This window comes from Diadema antillarum, unplaced genomic scaffold (assembly GCF_040938485.1).
Source record: "Diadema antillarum isolate AM-2024a unplaced genomic scaffold, OU_Dant_1.0 scf00000028, whole genome shotgun sequence".
In the NCBI taxonomy this organism is placed as follows: Eukaryota; Metazoa; Echinodermata; class Echinoidea; order Diadematoida; family Diadematidae; genus Diadema; species Diadema antillarum.
The window spans coordinates 1,145,793-1,165,627 of NW_027270917.1; the positions used below are offsets into that span (position 1 = coordinate 1,145,793).

At 39.4% G+C, this 19,835-nt stretch overlaps 1 protein-coding gene across 1 annotated transcript; it reads left to right on the forward strand.

Moving 5' to 3' along the window:
- Nucleotides 1-713: 713 nt before the first annotated feature.
- LOC139735631 (F-box only protein 15-like) lies at nucleotides 714-19,403 on the forward strand. The gene is made up of 17 exons (XM_071646384.1): nucleotides 714-719; nucleotides 1,266-1,358; nucleotides 4,319-4,413; nucleotides 4,852-5,064; nucleotides 6,231-6,335; nucleotides 7,432-7,581; nucleotides 8,480-8,572; nucleotides 9,324-9,533; nucleotides 10,662-10,791; nucleotides 11,564-11,646; nucleotides 12,847-12,902; nucleotides 13,784-13,882; nucleotides 14,377-14,492; nucleotides 14,951-15,012; nucleotides 16,346-16,383; nucleotides 17,076-17,155; nucleotides 19,314-19,403. Exons 1-17 carry the CDS (start codon nucleotides 714-716, stop codon nucleotides 19,401-19,403), a joined length of 1,719 nt encoding a protein of 572 aa, XP_071502485.1.
- Nucleotides 19,404-19,835: the final 432 nt, after the last annotated feature.

Consider the following 19,835-nt stretch of genomic DNA (forward strand, 5'->3'; position numbering starts at 1 on the left):
GGTAGTGTGTTAGTAGGCCTATACATTTATGTGTAGTGTGCATGTAACACTAACAGTGCAATGCTGTGTTTAGCGGTATATTACCGAGTATGTTGTAGCTGCCGCGAACGGGCGCATGGCCGCTTACTGCTGCAGTTACTCTAGGCTAGGCCAGGCCAGGGCTACATGCACGGTGACTGTGACCGTGCAGCTACTCGTTCCTCTTTCATGTCTTTCACTCTTTCAATTCAGTACAGTCACGGAGCGCAAAATGGTAAAATTAATTTACAATGGAATAAGATTTCGCACTCTGCTCGGTGAATGATGAGGCGCACTATTCAACTCGGCTTCGCACTTGGACTTGTGATTATTCACGAAATTATTTGTACTCTATCGCGCTAGCCAATAGGGAGCTTTAGATTTTAAACGCGTGGACGTTCAAAGGAAAAAACCATGTTCTGAGCGTGCGCAGTAGCGCGCGTAAAGTTAATCTATTTTCAGCTTGCGTCGCCTGAGTTTTTCACTACGCGTACTGGGCTATTTTCACGTCCGCACAGTTTGCGACGTAGAGAGCTTCTTCATGCACTGATCATATGGGGGCGCGATTTTATTTTTTATACGTTGCGTCCCAGCGTAATCTAAAGCTACTTTTCCACACGACGCAGGGAGAGGAGAACGTCCAGCGCAAGCATCAGCTCAAACGTCCGCGCATCAAAATCTAAAGCTCCCTCATCATGGAGGTGAGACGGAAGCCCTCAACTCAAGGGCCAAAAGACTGAGGGCAAGGCTCAGCTAGCTCGGCCTCGCATACACATTATTATGACAACCGATACAAAACGTTCCCACATACTTATATTGATGTTAGTAAAACGATGATTGCCTTCGACTCCAAAATTACACATGAAAACTGCATTATTCACAGAGATATCATCCTAACCAAATTAGAAATTGTTAATATTGCCATAAAATGTGAAGGATGGCAGTAGAATGAGCAAGGATTACCTACATGTATGTACAGCTGAGTTCATCAAGTCTCGCGACCGTGATTCCTGAGTCGACCAAAATGACTGTCCAAAATGCCATAAACTTTTCCTCGGACCGTCGACCGTGGTTGAGTCCTAGAATTTACCTATGCTTCCTATGTATTAAGAATTATGTTATCCAAAGTTTACTTGAGACAATAATTTGAAATAAAACTTCACAATAATCTTGTATATTTTTTCGTTCTTGATTAGTCACTATTTCGTTATATAAATGCAACAAAGATTTCATTGAAACATGTAAAGAACGTGCCTGGAGATATACACGCTCTTCCCTTCCCTGCCTGGTGCATGGACTGCATCGTCAGCTCGATCGCCGCCGCGCCGCTCCGCCACGGCGCCAGCACGTGTCACGGTGTCAAACGCTGGATCACCTGTGTGTGGATCTCTTCGTTCCGCTCCGCTCCATGACCGTATTTGTGTTTCCCTTATCTAAATCTAGTATTCACTGCAGTTTACTGTCAGTATATCGTGAGAAACGAGATAACCACCTGCCACCTAACAGAACTCTAGACCTGGCCTTTGAACAGTGACTTTTGAAACAGCCGCATCCATTGCACTCTGTGTCTCTGGTATGATTTCGCATCATTTCATTTCATGAAGGTTAGGTCCTAACTAACAATGTAAATTTAACGCTAACATTTTCTATATTCTAACGTTAGACAAACTCAACTTTCTGTAAATTTACTGAAATAAATTAGTGTTATTGTTAAGAACTGATCTAGAACTCTAGATAGATTAGACTTCTATAGATTCTAGATAGATAGACTTATAAAATTAACCCGAATAATAGACATCTTAGATTGACAGTAATGACTAAAGCCAAAGGACATAATTTATTTTTAACGTTTAGTTAACAGAAAGGTGAAATGCCTATAAAAACCGGCCCTAACGGTGTGCATGTTGTGTGATACGCCCACATAGGGCCTAGTCACCCCATACACATATCTGCTGAACCCCTCGAACATGGCCACACAACAACAAAACTGTTGAAAATTTCTACATTCTTATCACAAATTTTACGAATCACTCACGTAAATTGAGATGCTTGGACTATGACTCATGAGCGTGGTATTTTAGTCCATAGGCATAGTGAGCCCTCATGCAACATACACTGAGCAAAAGAGTCCAATCTTAACCCGGAATGCTGTGATAATCACTGGGCGATTCAAAATAAATTTTAAATCTTTCCCAGTGCCAGCTTTGAACGATGCAAATTGCGCTGCTAGAGTTTGTACGCCCGCGCGGTCGACAGCGCGGCGCCCCCTTTGCCCACTGCTGCGCTGACATTTCGAATCATTTCTGCAATTTCTACGATTTCTGTGCCTACGGTGGCGTACAGGTTTAAAAAAGGTGTCATTTTTGGTAAGTTGTGAAATATGTATGTCAATATCAATAGCTGAAAACGGTAGCTAAATAGATAAAGTTTTCATCTAATGTAGTCTTAGTAACAAATATTGTGCAGTAAATTCAAAATAGAGTTGGCGCCCCGGTATCATAAGATTACGTAGTGTCCACGCGGTACAGCCCTGTCGCGACTTACACTTGTGTGTACAGCGACAGGGCTGTGTATAGTTAAACGTTAGAGAGAGTAAACTTAGTACTGGCACTCTGGTAGTAGACCGTCTAACGTTATAACGACCTATTCTGAATCTGAGATGAGACGAGTGTACACTAGGCTACTAGACTTTCAATAGGGTATAATTTGAACAATGCTGGTGTTTATCGAGTTGTGTACTCAACCGTATAAAATAGTAGCATGTGTACAGTGCAGTGGTGAAGAAAGCTTTGCACTAGTGCATCATTGTGACTGAATGAGCAGTGACCGCTATACACAGGGTCTTTGACAGGGATTTTTTCGAGGGGGGGGAGGGGGAGTAGGAGGGGTGGGGATGGGAGAGGATTTTTCAGCGGCCGCATACGGCAATACGGCAGGTGGCTGCTTTAGACAGGTGGTTGCTAAGGCAGGTTTGACTGCACTGTACTTCTATGCTGTATAAGCTGTTATGTTATAGCGAGGGTTTAATGTTGTGAAGTAATGTTGGTCACCGGTGTGTAGATTGTATGATAATCTTTGGGTTCGGACTCAAATTAAATTCAGCACTCAGAATGTTGTTATTGCTAACTTTATTCTGACATCACTGATGTCATACCCAAACAAAAACCCCCAGGTCTGTGATTACTGTCCTGAATCACATGAGCGGGCATCAGTCAGGCAGGAATACCATACTCATGATAACAGCAAAAGTTTCTCTTGCACTCACAAACAGTGTCCAGCTCCTCTGAAGGTTCAGGACAGGTGACAGCAATGAGCACATGGTAAAACTTTAACAAAGACTTCTACACTGGGAGTCTCATCACTTCCCTCAAATTTTGATATCGAGGTGCCATGCAATCTGCATTAAAATTACCCATATTTAATTTGCATTGGATCCATTTTGATAACCATCTCGCATTGTACAACTAATGATTTATCAATCATCAATTTTCAGGTTTAATACCAGATATTGTTAACTATCTGTTCTTCAAATAAGGGAATATATTTATTTTGCACATTACTACTTCAAAACTCGGGACTATTTTCAGTGATGGGGTAGCTTGGGTCTGGAAACAATAGAACAAAGAGTTTCCTCCAAGCACTGCCCATGACTCATATTGTTTACCCATGGATTAGTGTCCCCTAGCCCTTCTACCTTGACCATGGCCTGCAATGTAATTCATGTAGGATACAGTAGAGTGCATGCCTCACTACACTACACTACACTGTAAATCACTACCTTGAAATTCCCACTTCTTGCCATCTTTTGCTGGTGAACTGCACATTTAACAGCGAAAATGTCGCCCATGCATTGGTGTTTGAAGTGCTCTTCCAGCTTTGTGTCAGTTCGTGCAAACAACATCTTGCGAAAATGTCTGTGGCCTCCTCATTAGCAAAATATCTGTACGCGAAAATAACAGCGTATACAGTATTCTGTTAATGACAATGCATGCTAATGCCATATCATGGCATGGTAATGTTTAACCCCACCAGAAGCCAACAGGGCTGTTTATAGTGAGGTCATGTTTTGTAAATTACTGAAGTTTGTACAGTATAAGTTGTGTAGAATCCCGTTCAATTGAAAAGAAATATCTGTCTTCTGATTTTATGTTTTAAGATGAATGGTGAAGACTTTCCTGGAGGACATGATGGGTCTTACAAGAAGCCAATTCTGCTGACTGGAGTCAACGTGGACTGAAATCGTGTGAATTACAGCTCGACATCCTGACCTCAAGTCATGGCTGCCTTTGATAAACACGAGAAGCAGTTGTCTGATTATTTGGACAAGCACAGAAAACAAAAGAAGCAGGGTCGAACTCCGCCAACAAAGAGTGCCACTAGCACAATAAGAGACAAGTAATTACTTGGTGATTTAGAATAATTGCAATTCACTTTACTTGTGTATCTGTCAGTATTTTCTTTTTGATGTCTTTCACTAATCACGACTTACAAATTTACAATAAATATTCCTTTGTAAATTTATGTCCTGTTATGTGCTTGGCAAATTTAATTATATGTATCATTGTGCTCGATTTTCAATTTGTTTTTAACCAAGCAAACTTTGGTTGAAAATCGATACCCTCATGGAGTCATGATCAGTTTTATAGTTATAGGTCACGGTGGTCCACAGCTGTTTTTAACAGTAACATCATTGTCACAGCTATTTCTCTGTATTTTTTTTTTTCTTTTTGCCCACCTTCCTAAGAAATGTGTGTCAGAAAAGTGCATGCCCAAAATGAATGAGCATGTCTTTACGTATTGATATCTAAAATGCTCTCTTTTTGTTTCCCTCAGGGAGGGTATCAGCTTGCCCTCAATTGAGAAACTCAACATCAACAGTGCAGCATCACCACATGCATCTCCCAAAGTCCCTTCAGCTAGCTTGTCTAGGGCTCATCAAATCAGTGGTGGTGCTAAACCCAAACCCAAAACAAGTGTACCTGTGAGGACAGTGGCCAGGTCAGCACAGCCTGTGAGGACATTAAAAAGGAAGGCAACAATTCATGAGTGAGTATGGTATGAAGTCATCATTGGAGTAAAATGGACAACAAGGCAAGACTTGTTTGTAGAGCTTTCAACCTTGTGTGAAGACAAAACTCTATCATCATCACCATCATCATTACAACTACTACCATCACAACCACCACTACAACCACCAGTTACCACCACCTATCACCTCTACAGCTACCATCACCTTCCACTACTAAAACCACCATCACCTCCATTACCACTACTAAAACCACCATCACCTACAGTACCACCACTAAAACCACCATCAACTACCACCAATAAAAAACACCAACTTTCCCCACCACTACAACCACTAACTACCACCACCACCACCTACAATGGATCACCTCTACATTCACCATCACCTATCACCACTAAAATCACCACCAACTACCACCACCACCACAACCACCAACTACCACCACCACACTGTACCACCACTACCTACAATGTATCACTAGCTCTACAACCACCATCACCTACCACCACTAAAACCACCAACTACCACCACCACTACAACCACCAACTACCACCACCACCTATCACATCACCTCCTACCAAGACGACAACCACCATTACCAAGTATTCTGCAAGCAGAAAGATGGATTTTTTCATTTCATACTTCCTACAAAGTCCATGTGTATTGCTCAGGGGGATCATACTATTTAATGATAATTATTTGCTAAAGGAGAATGTATTTAACTCTCTGATAATTTGCAGACATTCAAGATATTATAGAAACTTACATCCTGTAGGCATGCATCATCTGTCAATCTTTCTATTTGTTTATCGCAGTTAAGTCACTGATGTCCAGTGTAATGATACATTTGTAGATAATGTAAGGCATGCTCACTATAAGTACTTTAAAACAATAAAAAGAAACCATTATGGCAAAATAATTTTTTCAGGCAATATATTACATTTTGCGATTATATAGGCCTACAGGCAACTTAACTTTTACACTGTATGTTTCTGTAGGTTAAAAGTACAATTTCCCTTCATTCTTTTATGGTTCATCATAGTTCCACTGACCATAAGTACTGTCTTTCTCTACAAAAAAAGAGATCCCAACTTGAAATAGGTGGAAATTGCAGCATAATAACTTCTCTGTTAAAATGAAGCAGGTTTGAGCAATATCCTAAATGTTGCTTTTCTTCCAACAGCCTTCCAACAGAACTGCTCCTGCATGTCTTCTCATTCCTGCCTCCGGTGGATTTGCTGACGTGTGTATGCGTCAATCGACAGTGGATGGAGCTGGCAAGTGACAAGTAAGAAGTTACTTAATAACATACCTGATGAAATGAAACCTTCATGTTCAATTCAGAACTCCTCTCCTCTCTCCCGCTCTCTCTTTTCTCCTAGTGGTGATATCATTTTTTTTTTCCTCTCTCTCTCTTTGAAATTAGTACGTAGCCTGATGAATAATTATGTGCAGTGCATGCATTTAGGCATGTCCCACGACTCTTGTCAGATCAGATTACAGCAGAGTCCCGCACTTGTATCCAGGCACATTACCACAGCATATAAACTTTTGAATACTTGATTTTGACTCATTCTCACTCATCGGAGTCTGTGTAGTTTATGTTGGCTGTATGCTACTGTACAGGTGTACTGAATTTGTAATATTACACCATACACACTATGCAAAGACAACGACTGTGATCATTACAAAATTTATGAGTGAATCAAGAGATGAGAGAGTTCTTGAATGAAGAATGAAAGAATGAGCAGAATGCTCTCAGTAGATGCAGATTGTAATTTCATAGTAACTGGGTGTAAAATGATCACTCTCTCTCGTACTCTGTTGTTCTGAGATTCCCTATGTCCATTATTCCACACATTAACTTTGTTTAAAAAGAACTTTGCAGTGTTACCAGGCAATAGTCCTTAGGACTATTTGTATTCTACAGTGAATTCCCGTTGTAACGAAGTCTTCGGGACCAGCAGTTTTCTTTCGTTATATTGAAATCTTGTTATAACCGAACAAATAAACAATAAAAAACAAAGAGCAGATTATGTTGCGGCCTGAATTTTTACATCGTTATAACTGTGTTCATTATAACAGGAGTGCACTGTATCAGCTACTGAATTTGTTGAACTTTGGTCAAGCTAGCTCAGCTCTTGTTGGAGCTACCCTCATAAGGAATACCATCAGCCCCTCAGGATTATCAAGTAGTGATGCTGCAAACTCATTAAACCCATACATTCAAACAACCCAACATCAACTTTTGTTGTGCATTCCCAACAATTCCCAAGAGCACCTTTCCTCTACTTTAGCCTAAATGAATGAGAAATTGGCAGTGTCTGATCCAAGTTCATCTGTCATCATTGTCTTTTCCCCTGTATACCGTACTCTGAGCACAGCATACTATGGCAGCCTCTGTATGAACGGTATGCAGCCCAGCCTACGGGCAAATCATCTGCCTCCCCCTCAAAGTCAGGCTCTGTGGCCCGGCCCCACCCAGTCTATGCTCTGCATGCGGACATCAGGTGGAAGACGGCTTGCATTAAAGAGTAAGAGTTTGATTTTGATTTGATTTTTGATTTGATTTCTGAATTTCTTTTTCATACATAAGTGAAATACAAAGTCAATTGAACAAAGTAATTGAGCACAGTATGATTTGAATCTGACAGTCGAAACAGATGATTAATTCAAATATCTAACAGTTTTTTGTAACACAGTGCAAGTGAAAACAAAGAGGCATTACTTTCTGCATGTATTTATGCAAACATAGGATCCCGTACATCTGTCGTTCAAAGACAAATTAAGCAACTCTGGATGTAACAGAAATACAGGAGACCATCATCATAGGCAAACGCTTGACGAGGACATTTTCTCATCATAAATTTATATATCCTGAGGAGGTAGTCAATTTGAGTGATAAACATCAGAAAAAGACAAATTGTCACTCATTGGAAGTTGCCATGAAAACGACTTTTCTCCTATACTCTGATCAAGGTGATATGTGTGGATATCACACCCTTGTACAGTACTTTAATTCATTTTTGATGACAAAGTATGTATGCATTGTGAACCATTTGCAAGTTATCTCTTTGTATATTTCCCAGATTAAATTGGCCATCTTCCGTGCTTCCCAAACCTTTACGATTGAAAAAGCAGATGCACACTCAGCGTTGCTAGGCTAAAATTCCAATCGCATTGAGACAGGTTGCTCAGCTTGTTTGGATCCCTAAACCAACTATCAATTCTTCCTTTTCAAAAAGCAATTGATCTAGAAAAATAAGAAATATAAGAGGAAGATGGTACTTCAAAACACCACACCATGACGTATGGGGAAATTACAAAACCGTTAGAACCAACCTGAACAAGTGATCTTCCTAAGCAAGGTGTCTTCATATGAGTATGTACATATCATTGACATTATCTTCTGTTATGTACTTTAAATTTTAGGTGCATTGCTAAGAGGGATTCCCGCATTGCGAGGCTGATGAAGAAAAAAGATCCCTATTCGCTTCTCCCTGCTAGCATCGGCATGGTCCTTGAGCAGTAAGTATTTAAGATATGTAAAACATTTTCCCTATTTATGCTATGTCAATTACCCATAGAATTATGAAAATCAAGGCCCCTCAAAACTTATCTTTGCATTGATCCCCAGTTCAGGATGATTTGCCTTTCAATAACATTTATTGTTTGTTTACATTCCGTATCTTTGTCTGGTTATTGGCTAATTAATTTTGGCCATGGAATACACATGAACTCTACTAGTTAAAACCAGCCCTGTCCCTTTTGTACATTTAGTTTCATGGAAAATACTTGTTGAAGATACAAGCTGGATGGCCATTTCATGACCCATTGATGCTGTCAGTGTCAACATTGATCATTAGAGCTTTCCGAAATGATGTTATAGTCCTCTTCAGTAAGGTATTTCACGAGGTGATTGCCTATGTCTACATAGCACAAATATAACAGCAGTTTATTATGCAAATGCTATCGCCATAGTAGGAACAAAGTAGCCTCTACCTATGGGAACTTTTAGGAACTTTTAGGAACTGATCAATCACTAGATTATCAAGAAAAATCAGTGGCATATACACCCTGGAAGTAAAATTGGAATTTGTAATGTAAAAGAGACTTTATTTACTGGATTCCAATTTTGGAATTTAATACAGCAAGGTCTGGAAAAATAATAGGGTTCTTATATTTCTGTATATTCAAAACAAAGCAGGGAAGTACAATATGACAGTGCAATTTGTAAGCTCTGTGAGTGATGCTTTCCCCTTTTCACATCTTACAGGAAGATTGGAGTGAAGTGGGAGCTGGTGCTGGTAGATTCCTCCAAGGCGGAGTCCAGCTTCACCCACTCGGACGCTATCTACTTCCCAACGTCCTCCACTGTCAGATGGTACAGTCTCAACCCTCCACCAGTCAGCTCGCTGCGGAGTCTGGCCGTCTACGCCCAGGCACCGGTGTTCTTTGAAAGGGACGGGTCAGCAGCCATCAACAGGTATAAATGGGATTGAAGTAGCATGACCCAAGTTATAGTTTGAGGTGTTGTGATACCATTATAGCATTATCTGCTGCACAAAGTCATATAGAAAATGTGATGCTGACTGGTTAATAATCACATTTACCTCAGACGTGCCCAGTCTACAACTAAATTAGATCATATCGACTACAGCTTAAAGAGACTGTGCAATGTAAATATATGTTGACTTATATTGATTCAGAGTACCCTGATCATCACTTATGTGGACAAAAAAAAAAAGAATATCTGAAAATGTGCCATATATTTTTTAATGATTATCTACTATTTTTCTTCAGATTACTTGGATACACACACACAAAAAAAAAAACACCTTCCAAACCAAGATTCTGTGTACTGCCAAGTACCGATTTTAACCCGTTGAGGACAAGTCCCAAGTATACTCGGGAAGGTGTCTATGGGAAATGCGTGTTGTAGCGAAATCAGTCTGTCCTCAATGGGTTAAGACAGTGGAATGCACATTCTCCTTGATTATGCATGACTTGCATGTTTCCCTGCAATGCCTTGTCGTATAAGTAATGGTCTTTTGCCTGGAAAGCCAACAAATGTAAAATGTTCATGCAGTGATGTTTGGCCTCTTTGGACCAGTATCTTAAAGGGTGTGTACAGTTCTGGTCGAGGTGAGGATTTAGCTTTTAACGTTTTGCGAGATATTCAGAAACCACTCTATGATATGTCAAAGAGCATGCAATTCTAAGGGAGATCAAAAGTTTATTTGATGAAAATTGGTTTTGAAATGGCTGAGATATCAAAAAACAAGGTGAAGCAAAGAGATCCTAATAAAAGGCGTGGCCTGTTGCCTTTTATTATTATCACTTTTTTGGATATCTCAGCCATTTGAAAACCAATTTTCATCAAATATATGTTGAATTTCTTCTTAAAATTACATGCTCTTTCACATTTCATAAGTGGTTTCTCATTATCTCACTTTGGAATGTTCAAAACATGAATCCCCACCTCAACCAGTACTCTACAGTCCCTTTAAATGCGAATGATACGAAAGTAATACAAAATGTAAATGATATGGAGTGGGTTTCTCTCAATCTCTTTCTCTGTGCATCAATCTCACTTTGTGTTTCATTGGAGCAGTCCAAGTCAGAGGTCCCTGTTGTTGGAACACCGCATTAAGCCCAGTGACCTCACTGGTGAGCCAGTGGTCAGGAGCCAGGTCATCAATGTCTACACTCCGATGAAGGGCATCGTCATAGCAACATGGAAGGTATGGTAAAAGGAAAAGATGAAACGTGGGGTGTGGGGGGGGGGGGGGGAGTGGGATGGGAACCCTGACATGATGAAGGGAATTGTTATGTATACAAGTTGTAGTCAAGAAAATAGATTTGATGGGAGGCAGAGGAAATGTATTATTTTGACAGAGAGAGTTGCAGCAATGTCGAAAGTATTGTGAAAAATAGGTACAGGCCACAGGGTAGGAAACAGATATGCTGATAGAGGGCATTCTTTTAGGAACATGGTGTATGTGGTTAGGTCAGAGACAAGATTAAATGGAAAGGTAGGACAAGGTTAAAGAGAAAGGTAAGTAAAAAAAAAAAAGTGACAAAGGAATTCTCTCTTTGCAATGTGTAAGATAGTGCCAAAGAAGAAATTGTGGTGATGTATGTAGAGATTGTATGTCTGTCTATGCATATGCTTTACATATATTTTTGTAGTGAATATAAAGTATGTGTATGAGATGTGTGTCTTTGTTGATCAACTGTTTATCAAATGTTTGACATTATTTTTGTAATATGATTTTTAAGATATTCCTATTCATAATTGAACAGGAGCATTGTGAAATCATGATGTCATCTTTGTGTGTAATTTTGACATGTGGTTGGTACCAAAATTGCTATTGTGAAAAATATTACAAAACTTACAAATTTAATATAACTCTATTATTCCAAGTCCACTTTTAGTGAATTGTCTACCAGTTTGATTTTATTCAAAGGACACTGCAATCATGATAAATGTATCTGCCATCTCTTTGACAACAGGATGATGGGGAGCTTGCGTTTGTGTCCTTGTGTGTCCATCACCATGGCATCATTCAGCGGGCGACGCTTGGAACATCTCAGAGGTACGTCCTCCACGGCCGAGTCCCGAAGTCAAATGCATCCTTAGAAAAATCACTCTGCTTGGATAGAGGAGAGATCTAAATCAGACAAGGGGCCTGTTTAATAAAGACTAAGCATAAGTTGCAGTCCATCGCCATTTGCGTTTCATTAACAACTTTGTGCGATTGATCGCAAATAACGCTCAATCTACCAGAAGTTACATTTTTGAACGCATGATAATTTCTTAAAATAGAGCATTAGTGTTTTTATGACACAGGACTTATGCTTGATATTGAACTTAACTCTGAGTTACATTCAATAAATCGAACATAAGATCAATCGCAACTCTGCATGGGACAGGCCCCAGGAATATTTCAGGGTTTGGATGGATTTATGCATTTCAGGTGATCTGCGATGGGAAATTAGGTGACTCCGTCAGTAGCGTGTCTTGCGATCAACTTGCACTGGTTGGAGTCCCATTCAGTCTACCTGAGCAAGGCTGTGTGTCCTTGGATAGGACATAAAATGGGGGTCCCATGTGTGAGAGAGTCACGACTCATGCACGATGAAGGATCTCACTTCACTTGTCGCAAATGCAGTGAAGTGGTCCTCCCAAAACACACTCGGGGGGAAAACGGGCAGGAAGTGCTGACCGCTCGTGGTCCGCCCAAGGTGACTAGCGGTAGCGAACAGTATCAACCAGTTATGTTGTGTCATACGAGAAGAAGGAAAATGAAGTCATTCTGTTGCAAAGATGAAGATGTGCAAATAGTTTATTGACTATATTTTGTAAATACGAATTTATGCTTTTCACTGCAGATTGTGAGGATGTGGGAAAAGTGAAAACATGCAAACTTCATTTCCAGCTACTGATCAAGGAGTGAGAATAAATTCTGCATACATTTCTTGTGCAAAAAATTTTGCCTTCCAGTTCTTTGCAAGCTGTCTTGTTCTCCATGACATTGCAATCTGTTAAGATGATATGTTGCCCAGGTGTAGAAATGGTGATGTTTCATCAGTGCAAATCTGTTTTCAGGTTTGTGGGAATGAACGAAATGATGATGCACAATTAATCTTACACATCCATCGACTTCTTAAGACACCCTTGAGCTGTATTTTCTGCCCTTGAGAAAAGTGAAATATTTACAGATCATCTCATTACAATAGCGATTGAAACATCAGTGTCTGTTTAAACTTTTATCTTCTGTTCTCATTCTATGCAGAATGCACATTCCAGTTCCCATCAAACCCAGGCCAGATGACATCGACTCGCAATATGGTAAAAACAAAATGCATATACATATAATCCTGTAACTGCTCCGACCTGTGTTTGTGAATTACTCTGTAAGAAGCGTTTGTGAATTAACCCATTGAGGACGGTTTGATTTTGCTACAACACACATTTCCCATAGACGCTTTCCAGAGTATACTCAGGACTCGTCCTCAATGGGTTAATAGGATGTTGTGTTAATAATACCCAGACTTAAATTTGTCACATCGTGGTGTGATCTCCGCACCTCAGGCTGAATACTAGATTTCCATGAAGCAACTGTGAACATCCACTGTTGATTTTATAAAGTTTGTAGCAAAACAGCCACCAGCGTCAAATCCACTGTTGCATAAACAAACCACCTTCCTGCCAATATATTTGTGATCTCACCCAGGTAGTGACAGAAATGACACAAACAGTTCTGGAGAAATAGTTTGTAAACATTCTCTTTTGGGGGACATGTTGGCCCTGAAGCCTTTTAATATTACCAAGTGTTCTCTGGAAAGGGATTTACGTTAAGATGCACAGGGTGCTGAAAAATGCAACTCCAAACAGCTTCTGAGTTATATGACAATGTTGACATATGCGTCAAATCACAACATTTACAGATAGAAATTTGGGCCCTATAATGGATGTTGATGGTAAATGCTATGCATGAACTTTTACTGTGATATTGGTCAACTCGCTTGTCAATGCCTGGGTTTATTTTGTTAGAGCATGTATCGACACATTTCAGATCACTGAAAATATGGAGGTCTTTTTTGTTTGATACACAGTAAACAACAGTTCATTGTTTGTTATGCAGTTTCAAATAATGCCTTTCCATTATTGGAATATGTTGATATTTCCCAATCGTGTGAGATGATTTTGGCACTCACTTCTTGCCATAGGATTACATGACTACCAGTGCATCATGGAGCTACGCCATCAAAGGAGCACCCTGTGGAGTCAGCGATTTGACAGGCTGCATGCAAACAAGAACAGCAAAGGTCTGTAGCTCTTTCTGCCTGATGAAAGCATTGGTTCACCACATATCAGCTTTCACCCATAAACGGAATCGTAATTTGTTTTTTGTTTTAATTTTGTATTGTTTTTTGACAGTAATTGAAGCAAAGAGAATGGGGCATTCACATTGATAGTGGATTTTTGTTTGCTTTTGTTTGTTTGTTGTTTCTTTTTTGATCTCGGAAGATGTTATCTGACAGTCAATATCAGCAAAGTAAAGTGAATTAAAGTATATGGGGGTGTACAATTATTGCAGTTTGTAACTCAATAAAAGTTTAGCATTAGACACAAATATTCAAGTGCATGTAATATTTATTGTCAGTGGTTGTGTGTGAAGAAATGGGGAAAAAACGACTTTGGTTGGTGTCTATTGGCGCTTAACTGTACATTGCATCTGTGCATTTGTATATGTGGCAATTTATCTTGAATGAGGAGAGTTTTAGAATGTTGCCCCTTCTTCAATTTCTGTGCACCATAGTGGATGGTCATATCAGACTGACACCAGTCAGGGGAGATGTGGTAACAGACCATTCTTACTCCTCCAAGAGGATTCAGTTTCCATGGAAAACGGATATCTTCAAGGGAATTGTCCAGGTACGGAAGATAATTTTGTTGTTGTTGTTTACTTTGCTTTCTTGGAGCAGTCTTCAAATTGCTCAAATGGTATTCTTTACACTTGCTCCTGTGTGGAGTGATAATTCTTGAAATTTATATGGTTTGACAATCGGAGAGTACACAGTCATGATTTAAAATGCGACATTATCATCCAAAATATAATTATGTAGTAATCATATTTAAAATTTCTGTTTGATAGAACATAAACCTTTCTTGTATAGCACAATTTGCTGTATCTGGTATGATTGAGGGCTTAGCATTTTCATCCCAAGAGAATGAAAGATACCTTTAAAGAGTCAAAGAAATGCAGGGAAGCTTATCTGAGATTTAAGCAATTTCCAATGGAGACCACATTAGTGGTTGATGCTGTCCAAGACATCGAGTGTATAGTGACTGTTTTTTGCTCATTCAGCACCATATTGCTGTTTTCCTTGTAGGACTTTGCAGTATTGGACTGCACACTGTATGATGAATTTCAGCAACCAATCTGGTGTGTAAGGTGAGCATGACAATTTTTTCCCCTCATACAGGCCACTCCCATTATAACAAAGTCCACAGAACCAGCATTTTCCTTTTGTTATATTGAAGCCTCATTTAAGCAGACCAATAAAGTATCTATATAAAGATTTATAAAAAAGATGTTTATTTTGGAACCTGACCTTTTACTTTGTTGTAAGATTTTGATAATGACGGTGTTGTTATAACTGGAGTGCACTGTATTTGATATCCCCAGTATTTTATAATTATTTGAATTCACCCACCATAAAGTTTACATCATCTCATGTTTGATAAACGCATGTTGCACAGTGCCATCAAATCGTAGTAACCTGATTGGTTCTCAACTGATCACATCACAGTGTCCTTTTCTGCTCTGTCTGCTCTGAGGTGATGAATATGATATATAGATGGTACTGACAAGGTTACGAACATTTTTCAATCTGATCAGTAAATCCTTGTTCATCTGAACAAATTCAATAACACATATGAAACATAACATAATATACAATGTCTACAATGTATTTATTTCATGATGTACGTTATTGTATGTGTAGGGCCTCTGAGAATAACAGTGTTAAGCCACTGACAGAGCTACCCTACTGAAACAAAACAAATGAATAAATAAAATGAAATAAATAAACATCTTCTAATTTTGTTTACACAAAACATGATTTTGCAGTCGGAGGACTGTGATGCATGGAGGGGTGTCTACACTCTAACTGTGTTTCACATCAGTTTGTTGGCCATTCCAATGTTTTTCCTTTTCCTCATCTTCAGCTATACTTTGGTAACCAGTTTACCAAACCAGTCATTACCTGCATCACATGTTTTGTTCATTCAGGTGTGTCTTAAAAATTGGGCTTTTTTTTTCTTTTCTTTTCATGGATGGAAATACTAGCTGTATCTCGTTTCATTTGCAGTTTATAGGGAAAAGGCACCACTTGAAAATCACTTGCATATGTATGATATTGATCAATTCATATGCTCCTGATGCTTCCTGTGCCAATATTTCATGTTGATCTTCAATCATTTCATCATTTCATAAAGATCATGAATATTAAATCAAAATGACCAAAGTATAACTTTCTCATCTGCATGATTGCGTTTGTTTTTGTTCAGTTTGATTGGAATGTCTCTTAAATGCCTCACAGGGAAAATGTACATATTTCCAGTGATGACCTCCAAGTTTAAAAAAAAATGGAAACAAAAAAGAAGAACCATATTTACCATCATCTAATATAATAAAAAACATCTTCCAGATATATCTCCCCATCAGATTTTGAAAATACTACTTCATTGCATTCATTTCATTATTTGATTTTACCTACTTGCAGCTGCCCAGTGGTCATCGAAGAAGACTTTGAACCAGTTGGTATGTACCTGGTATCTTGCCTTCATCTACCACACTAAGCCGAAAAGATTTAACTTGTCTATTCTACCAACTGCTCTGATCTGTGCCATTATATACTGAGATGTATACACTTCTATCATTGTAGGGAAATGTACAATGTAGAAAAAGGTACCCAGTAATTTGTACTGTAATTGATGGAGTAATGAGCATGCAAGTCAGTTTACAAATGATACACAGGACAGAGTGGATCGGTGAAAATTGGATGCACAGGTTTAACTTTGGAACTGTTATAAACCCACTCGCTCTGCTCGTGGGTTTTAGACTGTTTCCAAAGTTAAACAAGAGCATCGAATTCTCACCAATCCACAAAATAGGCCCATGGATCATTCATTCATTTTATAAAATGGGCCTGTAAATTCATGAACTTTTACCCTTTTCCACATCATGTGTGTGGTACACCTACAACACTATGCAAGGCTTGAGTCATGCATTTGGATTTTACCAGATGCATGGCTCAGTGTAGATCAGTACAAATCAATGAGTAATAATTTACCAAGCAGATTGTAGAGATTCGAAACCCCATTTTACAATCGAAATCGAAGGAATGCAATCTTGTTGTTGCAATTAGCACCAAATGAAAGGAAGCGTATCATACATGTAAACTATGTCATCCAGCCCTAAACTTCTGATATCTCTGTCCGTGATACATGCAGTGACCATGGAATACGAAGGAGACCCAGCGGTGATCAACTACTCGGACACCAAGGGCAACATTGAGATCAGGATGTTTTGGGTAAGCGTGTGTGCTGTTTCCTTCATTTCTGTCGATCATATAGCTGTAGGAAAGGAGGAAACCCTAATTTGTGGTTCTTACTCTTTTGCTCTTATTCTGCACATAATTAAATACAGTATGAAAAGCATATTGTGCTGATGTCTTATTCCAGAGCTTGGCAAAAATGACTCCATTAATAATTATAATAAATGACACTTATATACCGGTAGCGCTTAATATTGACGTTTCTAATATTTACCACCAACAGCAAGTGTAGTGATTCAACGTACCAAATTTTCATCCAATGCTGTTCTTTGGTGTCAAAGTTTATCTCTTGAACTTCAGCTTGAGTTGTTCGTAGATTTTGAAAGGAGATAGGAGGGCTTTTGATCACTGGTAACATTTTACTATTGAATGCTGAAAGTATTCTGCTGTTACCTGGACATATTAGAGTACAGTTGTAAGATTCAGGAACAGGGATGCCAGTTTTCCGGCAATAGCCGGAATTCCGGCTTTTTCATATTTTGGTGTCCAATTTCCGGCTTCGTGATATTATTTCCGTCTGTGTGGGAAAGCCGGAAAACACAAGAAAGAAAGAAAGAAAGAAAGAAAGAAAAACGAAAAAATATGATCATCTAAACTTACGGGACATTCACTTTCACGATTTCCGTAGTATGTTTCGCATATACTTGGGCATGAGAATATCACAAAACGACTGTCGTGCAAAACTAGCGCGATGTTGCTGTTGCTAGCTGGGACATGCAACATGTGCGATGATAGCGATCGAACAGTGTGTGGTGTTTCTATGCGATGTAGACTGTGTGCGGTGCATGAATCATACTGCGCTCTTGCTATAGCTACAGCGCTGAGACGGTGCGGTGAGTCGATTGAGTCAGCTGAACGAAGCAAAACTACGGATTTTACGGCACTAGGGCTTCTTTATTTTTGCTACAAATTCCTTTTTTTTTCCTAGAATACGACCACATTATTGTCTGGAAAGCGTTATACCAGCACGTGCGATCGCGATCGAACAACGTGTGGTGTTTCTAGGCGATGTATTAGGTCTATATGTGCGGTGCATGGATCATGCTGCGCTCTCGTAGAGTATGGTGAGTCGATCGAGTCAGCTGAACGAAGCAAAACTACGGAGTTTAATACGGCACTAGGACTTCTTTATTTTTGCTACAAATTCATTTCTCTGGAGAATACGACCACATTATTGTCTGGAAAGCGTTATGGAACATCCAAACGACGGAGTTACAGTACTGTTAGTACCGCATCGGAACTTCTTTACAAATTTTCAGATTCATTTCTTTATCATGTTAAGAGATGTTTATTGGATAGGTACCACACAAAAATGAAGAAAGTCATCCACAAATCAAACTAAAGGCAACATCAAGTGTACACAGTGAAGTTGCCAAAATAAAAACCAAAATTTTCCTGCAACAGAAACTGAATGTGCAACAGACCAAGAGAAAACACTAGGTGAGTACATGTATAAAAATTGAAAATGTGTATGTTTAAATTTTTATTTATTTTTAAATTTATATTAACATCAAAATGACCCCAAATTAGGGGATTAGATTTGAGGGAAGAAGAGCCCTCAGAAATGCTCAGATTGCACCAGAGAGCATCTAAGAACCCCAGAGCTTCCAGGGCCCTTGAGCGGGCCCTGGACCCCGGCCGAAGGGACTTCGCGCTCGTGATGTGCGCTTCGCACGCATCAGTTTCGTTCACAAAAAAAAATTTCAGGCCCAAGAGCAATTTGCCACTGGCATCCCTACAGGAAATATTGAATGTCATGGTAAAACCATTTATTGAATATTAACTCCTCTTCCAGGTGAATTGTCTATTTAAGCTGTGGTGAACTATTCCTTCTGATGACTGCAAGTGAAGGCTTCTATTGAAAATATGAAGGTAGAAACATTTGTGGTCCCAGGATGTGTTCCCAAGAAAAGATGAAGCATCACAGTTTAACAGCAAAGTTTTACAAAGTTATAGCTCTATATGTGCTTGTTGGCAGTTTGTTCTGCCCTCATGGGAAACTTCTCTTGGCCGGGGGAGAGATATTTCAAAGCAACAGATTATTCATTTTGTTTGATGTGTGAGGAAGGAAAAGAAAAGGAGGGATGCACAAATGACTATCAACATGTTTTCACTCTTTTCCTCTTATTTTCAGGTTCCTGAACGTGAGCAACACGTGATAGTATCTGTCAACATAGACCTGGCTGTGAAGACAGTCAACGACTGGTTTGGAACTCAGTACTAGCACTGGAACGCCTGTGGTTGCTGATGCTGGGCAAGGCAAAAGTGAATTTCATGTTACACAAACTGTATGAAATGCAATATTATGGTTTAGATCAACGTCATCATGTGTTCAAATCAACTTAAGGCCAATGGTTCATTTAATGATTCCATTGTTCTGCAATCTTCATTTTTTTGTCTCCTTTTTTTCTCAGTGCCATGAAGTCCAGTAGTTTGTGGTTTGTGTGCACTTTGAATCAACAGCAATAGAGGTGATAATCAAGCTCCTTGATACCCCAAAAGAACAGATACTCCCCCCCCCCCCACACACACACACACACGCACACAACAAACCATCACTAGGCACTCTTTTTCTGTTGTGAAGTCATTTTAAGGAGTTGCAGCAGTTTCTCTTTGCTCCCATAGTCAATTTGAAACTCTTTTGCTATTTATTGGG

Coding starts and splice junctions, on each gene's coding strand:
- LOC139735631 (XM_071646384.1), top strand. Junction 8,573..9,323: donor AGCATCGGCATGGTCCTTGA/GCAGTAAGTATT, acceptor CACATCTTACAG/GAAGATTGGAGTGAAGTGGG. Junction 9,534..10,661: donor GGGTCAGCAGCCATCAACAG/GTATAAATGGGA, acceptor TCATTGGAGCAG/TCCAAGTCAGAGGTCCCTGT.